We start from the raw sequence: 8,673 nt of genomic DNA on the forward strand, positions 1-8,673 counted from the left end.
CGACCCACCACCACCACCCGTCGGCTGTCGACAAGGCGGAGCATGGAAGTGGGAAACCAACCGTACCAGCTCACCGGCCGCCGCTCGCCGCCCCATGGCGCGCCACCGCCGCTACCGGCCGAAACAGATTACACGGGCGATGCGCGTCGGACAGCGCGGTACCCCACCGACTCCCACACACAAAACCAAGCGAACAGACACGCCACGGAGGAGCGGCGAGCGGAAAGCGGTCAGATTCCACTCGCCGCTCGCTCGCTAGCCCCCACCACCACTTCGGCGCTTCCCTTTGCTGCTAAGCAACGGCCGAAGTCATCAAGAAGTAGAACTAATAACCATGGTGATTCAATCACACTAGCAATTCATATACTCACTAGTAATGGCATCCGGTAATTCACAAAAATCAGCGCGATCGTCTAAGGCTAAGGGGAGAGCTCGAAATTTACCAGGCCCCCACGCACGCACACAGTGAGGAATCAGGACCCGATTAGAATCGGCGCACAGGTTCCTTCCCATCCACATATCTATCATCTGCAGTAATAATTAATTAGACTATAGCAGTAGTCCAGCTTCCTTCGGCGGCCGTGCTGCGGCGGCGGCGGCGGCGAGGAGGAGGTTGGCTTGGTTGCTTCCTACACGCTGAGCCCGTCGACGCCGCATTGCTTGTACGTCACGGACTGCCTCCTGGGGCTGATGGCGATCGCGCAATCCAGCGACACCTGGTTTGTTTGTTGAGGAGTCAGTTTCGATCAGCCCTGGGGCGGAAGCGGCGGAAGGAAGCGAGCAGAAATTGGCAAACCGAAAAGGGAATTTACCTGTACTTTCGGGGAGGAGAAGCCGAGGAGGAGGATTTTGGCGGCGACGTCGCCGGTGATGCGGAGCTCGACGCGGTCGTTGAGGGATGCGTCGCGGATGAGGTCCTGGGCGTCGGACTGGAGGACGTTGAAGCGGTCGACGACGACGCGGGTCTGGAGGAGGCGGGTGCTGTGCGCGGGCTGCTCGAACCCGGGCACGGCGGCCACCCCGAGCGGCACGCCGTGGTACATGACGTCGAGCGCCGTGGCGCCGTAGCGGATGCCCACCTTGTTGGGGTTGGCGGCGGTGAAGAGGAGCGTGATGTTGAGGGAGAGGTAGGCGGCGGCGGGCGCGGCGGCGGCGGCGGAGGGCGGGGCGACGAGGAGGTACTGAACGGAGACCTGGTTGAGGTCGAAGTGGGGCTTGCGGGGCTTGACGGCGAGGATGACGACGAGCGCGACGGCGAGGGCGAGGAGGGCGAGGAAGATGACGAGCATGAAGATGCAGCAGCAGCAGCCGCGGAGGGAGGCGGAGGAGGAGCCGTAGGAGGGCGAGCCGGCGCCGCCGTAGTGCGGGCGGCGCTGCGGGTAGGACGGCGGGCCGTGGGCGTAGCCTGGTGGCGGCGGGGCGTCGGATCCGGTCGTCATGGCGGCCGTCGCGCGCCGTGCGAGGGGGAGTGAGGAGGGGGTGGGTGAGTTTTGGATTTGGATTGTGGGAGCTAATGATGGGGCATCTGCTGCGAGGTGGTGGTACTTGCGGGGGTTTGCGCTTGATTCAAGAGGTGGTGGTGGTGCGAGTGGAGGAAGAGAGGGGAAAGTTTGGGGGAGGTGATTACGATTTACTACGGGCTTGGCAGTGGTGGGGCCGTGTGTCTAGTGGGAGCGTACGTGTATTCTATGCCTTTTTTCTTTTCTTTTCTTCCTTCTCTCGTGCTCCGGTTTTATTCCACTAGGGTATTTTTTGCAGGAGAATTTGAACACAGGGCTTTCTGTCACCGTCGACACCGCCGAACCTGGAATTCAACACACTCTGAATCAGAATTATTAGAGAACAAAGAACAGAGCATCTCCAGTTGCATCCCTAAACCATTCCCAAAACGATTTAAACGTGCCGGACAAAAAAAAATTCCCAGCCGCGTTTCCCAAACCCGTTTATTTGCCGGCGCGGCCCGGTGCCCCGAGCCCATCCCCGTCCCATAGGGGACGCTCCGAGCACGACGGACACAACGAAAATCGAGGTGGGGAGTGGCGGGGCCGACGCGTCAGCGACACATTTAAGTTTGGACCTAACCGTCGCCTACCTCGCGGCGTAAGTTATTCGCGCGCAGTGACACACGACCGAAGCGTCGCAGCTTTGCCTTAATGTCGACGGAGGGGCAGCCGAGATGTCTCGTCGGTGTTGCATAACCTTCACGCGTCGCCGTCGTTCGCACGCCACCGCGCGTTCCCGCGCTTTCTTCCCGCCGCTTCTCGCCTCTTCCAGCGCTTTCTTCCTGACGCCGACATCTATAAAAGGCCCTCCCGGCTCAATGGCAGCCACCACAGCCACCGACACCCCTTTCTCCGCCACAAGCACAACCCTTGTCCTCCACTGCCGTCTCCTCCACCACCACTACGCAATGATGAACCGCCCCGGCGATGGCCAGTTCCATCCACCGCCATCTCCTCCACCACCACCTCCACCACCAGGTTCGCAGTTCGACATCTCCGCCGCCGCCCTGGAAGAGCGGCGGCGGCGCGGGGTGGAGATCTGGCGTGAAGGGCAGCGGCAGCGGCGTGAGGCACTCGAGCAGCGGGCCCGCCAGCAGCGTGAGGCAGCGTAGGCGGCGGTAGCAGCGGCGTTCTACGCTGGAGACCCCGCAGCTGACGAGAACGCGACGGCATCAGCGGTGTTCTGCGCTGGAGACCCCGCAGCTGACGAGAACGCGACGGCAGCAGCGTGGGAGGAGGAGGCGCCGGCGGACACCATTGCGGCGTTCGACACCTCCACGGCAGAAGAGGTGCGGCGGCGCCGGACGGAGGAGATTGGCCAGCGGTGGGCTTATGAGCGCCGGCGCCGGCGCGAGGAGTGGGAGGCGCAGCATCGTGAACGGCCGGAGGCGATCGAGCGTCGACGGCGGAGTCGATGGAGCGCTCGCAGCAGCTGGCGGCGGAGGAGCGTCAGTAGCGGGAGGCGGCGCTGGCGGCAACGGAGGCGGCCTGGGGGAGGCGGGCGGATGCGTTGGCGGCGCGCCTGGAGGCGCCAATGGAGGAGGAGGAGGAGGAGACGAAGGCCGAGGCGGAGGAGGAGGAGACAGAGCAGGAGGACGACGATCACGATGAGTTCGAGTGATCCGACGACGACGACGACGATGGACCTTTGGGGCGCGCGACTGGGAACGAAATTTTGTCCGACGCACCTTAAATACCTTTCGAGGCCGCTTTGGGGACGCAGGTGGAGATGCTCTAAGGGTGTGTTTGGTAGCCCGGGGCTCCTCAGAAATTCTCCTCTCAACCAAGATTTTGAGGAGATCCGGTGTTTGTTAGGCCGGCTCGTACCACCTCCACACTGCCGAGGGGATACGAAAAGGAGCCAAGAGCCGGGATGAGGAGCGAAGCCCAAATCGAGCTTCGCTGCTCATCCGGGATGAGCTAATCCCGCAAAACACTGTAGCAGTGGCCCGCCCCCACCCCTAGACCCCCACCCCGCACGAAATCTCTCATCATTTCCCCCATTTTCTTCTCTCCCATTGGGCTCTAGCCCGCCTCCCTCCCTCAGGCCGGCGCCCTTCCGCGCAAAGGTCGGCTTCCCGCCAGCGCGGTTCCGCCCCGCCGCGTCCCTCCCTCCCTCCCGTCGGCGCCGGCCCGCCTCGCCGCGTCCCTCCCTCCCACCGGCGTCAGCCCACCCCGCGACCTCCACGCCTGCAGAGGTAGCAACTCGCACCTCCATCCCTTCAGAGGCAGTAGCTCGCACCTCCACGCCCACCACACGACGCCGCATCCTTCCGCCGCACCAGCAGCAAGCTCCGCCACATCTCCTCGTACCAGCGGCGGGCATGACCTCGTGGAGGAGCAGCAACAGGCAGAAATTCTTCACGCCTGCGCCGTCCCGCGCCATGGAGACGAATCTTCTCCACGAGGTTGACCAGGCACGGGTCCTCCACCCCAAGGTCGGCGCCGGAGCTCCCTCGCCTCGCCGGAGCTCCCTAGGGACCCGATAGCTTTTGTTTTCTGTTTACGTGGACCCGATTGCTTTTTTTATTTTGTGTCTAGGGATCTAGTCATGTTCCATTTTATGCAGGGGTTTTTGTACAAATTGTAGACCCCCTCAGCTATTCTTAACACATACGATTCACCAAACAACGAATGTACTCACCATGTCTTTGTTGGCCCGAGCTACCAAACACATGAAAAAATCTGAGCTCAACTAAGCTAGGATGAGCTTGTATGAGGAGAGATAGCTATTCTCTATTGGCTCGGGCTACCAAACACATCCTAGAGGTCCAAAACGCCCAAACCCACTCCCAAGTCCCATCGTCCTGCACTCACGCGTGCTCGGACCCTTCCTTTCCTCACCTCCTTGCTGGGTGTGGTCTTCTCCGTCCCGCCAGAATCCTGCTTCTTCTTGGGCGTGGGCTTCTCCCCTTCGCCACACGCCTACTGCTTCTTCTTATTGGGCGTGGCCTTCTCCCCTTCCCGGACGCTGGCTTCTTCTTCTTCTTCTTCCTTGGAGTGGGCTTCTCAGCTTCGTCGGACACCTGCTGCTTCTTCTTCCGGGGCGTGGGCTTCCCCTCTTCGCTGGGTTCTTGCTTCTTCTTCTTCTTGGGCATGGGCTTCTCCCCTTCGCCGGGCAGCTCCTCATTCCCGCGCTTGCCCCCTTCTTCTTCCCGGATCCGGGCTCCGCCGCTGATACGTCTCAAACGTATCTATAATTTCTTATGTTCCATGCTACTTTTATGATGATACTCACATGTTTTATACACATTATATGTCATTATTATGCATTTTCCGGCACTAACCTATTGACGAGATGCCGAAGAGCCGATTCTTTGTTTTGCTTTTGGTTTCAGAAATCCTAGTAAGGAAATATTCTCGGAATTGGACGAAATCAACGCCCAGGGGCCTATTTTTCCACGAAGCTTCCAGAAGTCCGAAGAGGAAACGAAGTGGGGCCACGAGGCGACGCCACACTAGGGCGGCGCGGCCTGGGCCTTGGTCGCGCCGGCCTGTTGTGTGGGGCCCTCGTGTGGCCCCCTGACCTACCCTTCCGCCTACTTAAAGTCTTCGTCGCGAAACCCCCAGTACCGAGAGCCACGATACGGAAAACCTTCCAGAGACGCAGCCGCCGCCAATCCCATCTCGGGGGATTCAGGAGATCGCCTCCGGTACCCTGCCGGAGAGGGGAATCATCTCCCGGAGGTATCTTCATCGCCATGATCGCCTCCGGATCGATGTGTGAGTAGTTCACCCCTGGACTATGGGTCCATAGCAGTAGCTAGATGGTCGTCTTCTCCTAATTGTGCTATCATGTTCGATCTTGTGAGCTGCCTATCATGATCAAGATCGTTTATTTGTAATCCTACATGTTGTGTTTGTTGGGATCCGATGGATATTGAATACTATGTCAAGTTGATTAGCAATCTATCATATATGAGTTGTTTATGTTCTTGCATGCTCTCCGTTGCTAGTAGAGGCTCTGGCCAAGTTGATACTTGTGACTCCGAGAGGGAGTATTTATGCTCGATAGTGGGTTCATGCCTCCATTAAATCTGGGACAGTGACAGAAAGTTCTAAGGTTGTGGATGTGCTGTTGCCACTAGGGATAAAACATCGATGCTTTGTCTAAGGATATTTGTGTTGATTACATTACGCACCATACTTAATGCAATTGTCTGTTGCTTGCAACTTAATACCGGAAGGGGTTCGGATGATAACCTGAAAGTGGACTTTTTAGGCATAGATGCATGCTGGATAGCGGTCTATGTACTTTGTCGTAATGCCCTGATTAAATCTCATAGTACTCATCATGATATACGTATGTGCATTGTTATGCCTTCTTTATTTGTCAATTGCCCAACTGTAATTCGTTCACCCAACATGCTATTTATCTTATGGGAGAGACACCACTAGTGAACTGTGGACCCCGGTCCTATTCTTTACATCTGAAATACAATCTACTGCAATACTTGTTCTTTACTGTTCTTTGCAAACAATCATCTTCCACACAATACGGTTAATCCTTTGTTCACAGCAAGCCGGTGAGATTGACAACCTCACTGTTACGTTGGGGCAAAGTACTTTGGTTGTGTTGTGCAGGTTCCACGTTGGCGCCGGAATCCCTGGTGTTGTGCCGCACTACACTCCGCCACCAACAACCTTCAACGTGCTTCTTGGCTCCTACTGGTTCGATAAACCTTGGTTTCTTTCTGAGGAAAAACTTACAGCTGTGCACATCACACCTTCCTCTTGGGGTTCCCAACGGACGTGTGTCTCACGCGCATCAAGACTGTTTTCTGGCGCCGTTGCCGGTGAGATCAAGACACGCTGCAAGGGGAGTCTCCACTTCCAATCTCTTTACTTTGTTTTTGTCTTGCTTTACTTTACTTTATTTACTACTTTGTTTGCTGCACTAAAACAAAACACACAAAAAATTAGTTGCTAGCTTTACTTTATTTACTATCTTGTCTTGTTCTCCATATTAAAAACACAAAAAAATTAGTTACTTGCATTTACTTTATCTAGTTTGCTTTATTTACTATTGCTAAAATGAATACCCCTGAAAATACTAAGTTGTGTGACTTCACAAACACTAATAATAATGATTTCCTATGCACACTGATGGCGTGTAACTCACACGTTCGTTGGGAACCCCAAGAGGAAGGTATGATGCGCACAGCAGCAAGTTTTCCCTCAGAAAGAAACCAAGGTTTATCGAACCAGGAGGAGCCAAGAAGCACGTTGAAGGTTGATGGCGGCGGGATGTAGTGCGGCGCAACACCAGGGATTCCGGCGCCAACGTGGAACCTGCACAACACAACCAAAGTACTTTGCCCTAACGAAACAGTGAGGTTGTCAATCTCACCGGCTTGCTGTAACAAAGGATTAACCGTATTGTGTGGAAGATGATTGTTTGCAGAAAACAAGAAACAAAGATTGCAAAGAGATTGTATTTCAGTAAAGAGAATTGGACCGGGGTCCACAGTTCACTAGAGGTGTCTCTCCCATAAGATAAACAGCATGTTGGGTGAACAAATTACAGTTGGGCAATTGACAAATAAAGAGGGCATGACCATGCACATACATATCATGATGAATATAGTGAGATTTAATTGGGCATTACGACAAAGTACATAGACCGCCATCCAACTGCATCTATGCCTAAAAAGTCCACCTTCAGGTTATCATCCGAACCCCTTCCAGTATTAAGTTGCAAAGCAACAGACAATTGCATTAAGTATGGTGCGTAATGTAATCAACAACTACATCCTTAGACATAGCATCAATGTTTTATCCCTAGTGGCAACAGCACAACACAACCTTAGAACTTTCTCACATCGTCCTGTGTGTCAATGCGAGGCATGAACCCACTATCGAGCATAAATACTCCCTCTTGGAGTTACAAGCATCTACTTGGCCAGAGCATCTACTAGTAACGGAGAGCATGCAAGATCATAAACAACACATAGATATAACTTTGATAATCAACATAACAAGTATTCTCTATTCATCGGATCCCAACAAACGTAACATATAGAATTACAGATAGATGATCTTGATCATGTTAGGCAGCTCACAAGATCCGACAATGATAGCACAATGGGGAGAAGACAACCATCTAGCTACTGCTATGGACCCATAGTCCAGGGGTAGACTACTCACACATCACACCGGAGGCGACCATGGCGGCGTAGAGTCCTCCGGGAGATGATTCCCCTCTCCGGCAGGGTGCCGGAGGCGATCTCCTGGATCCCCCGAGATGGGATCGGTGTTGGCGGCGTCTTTGGAAGGTTTTCCGTATCGTGGCTCTCGGTACTGGGGGTTTCGTCACGGAGGCTTTAAGTAGGCGGAAGGGCAAGTCAGGAGGCGGCACGAGGGGCCCAGACCATAGGCCGGCGCGGCCAAGGGGGGGCCGCGCCGCCCTAGGGTTTGGCCACCTCGTGGCCCCACTTCGTTTCGTCTCCGGACTTCTGGAAGCTTCGTGGCAAAATAGGACCCTGGGCGTTGATTTCGTCCAATTCCGAGAATATTTCCTTACTAGGATTTCTGAAACCAAAAACAGCAGAAAACAGTAACTGGCACTTCGGCATCTTGTTAATAGGTTAGTTCCAGAAAATGCACGAATATGACATAAAGTGTGCATAAAACATGTAGATAACATCAATAATGTGGCATGGAACATAAGAAATTATCGATACATCGGAGACGTATCAGCATCCCCAAGCTTAGTTCTGCTCGTCCCGAGCAGGTAAAACGATAACACAGATAATTTCTGGAGTGACATGCCATCATAATCTTGATCATACTATTTGTAAAGCGTATGTAGTGAATGCAGCGATCAAAACAATGTATATGACATGAGTAAACAAGTGAATCATAAAGCAAAGACTTTTCATGAATAGCACTTCAAGACAAGCATCAATAAGTCTTGCATAAGAGTTAACTCATAAAGCAATAATTCAAAGTAAAAGCATTGAAGCAACACAAAAGAAGATTAAGTTTCAGCGGTTGCTTTCAACTTGTAACATGTATATCTCATGGATATTGTCAACATAGAGTGATATAATAAGTGCAATAAGCAAGTATGTAGGAATCAATGCACAGTTCACACAAGTGTTTGCTTCTTGAGGTGGAGAGAAATAGGTGAACTGACTCAACATTGAAAGTAAAAGAATGGTCCTCCATA

The 8,673-nt window shown here is 53.8% G+C and overlaps 1 protein-coding gene across 1 annotated transcript; it reads right to left on the reverse strand.

The window, feature by feature from the left end:
* Positions 1 to 320: 320 nt before the first annotated feature.
* LOC127296139 (uncharacterized) lies at positions 321 to 1,586 on the reverse strand. The gene is made up of 2 exons (XM_051326167.2): positions 813 to 1,586; positions 321 to 716 (listed from the first exon to the last, which is right to left on the reverse strand). The coding sequence occupies exons 1-2, from the start codon at positions 1,437 to 1,439 to the stop codon at positions 630 to 632; spliced, it is 714 nt and encodes a 237-aa protein (XP_051182127.1). The 5' UTR covers positions 1,440 to 1,586; the 3' UTR covers positions 321 to 629.
* Between the last annotated feature and the right edge of the window lie 7,087 nt (positions 1,587 to 8,673).

This window comes from Lolium perenne, chromosome 4 (genome assembly GCF_019359855.2).
Source record: "Lolium perenne isolate Kyuss_39 chromosome 4, Kyuss_2.0, whole genome shotgun sequence".
NCBI lineage: Eukaryota > Viridiplantae > Streptophyta > Magnoliopsida > Poales > Poaceae > Lolium > Lolium perenne.

Excerpts from the sequence above, each read along its gene's own strand:
- LOC127296139 (XM_051326167.2), bottom strand. The coding sequence starts at position 1,439 with ATGACGACCGGATCCGACGCCCCGCCGCCACCAGGCTACGCCCACGGC. Across the intron at positions 717-812 it reads TCTCCTCCCCGAAAGTACAG|GTGTCGCTGGATTGCGCGAT; the intron begins GTAAATTCCCTT and ends CAAACAAACCAG.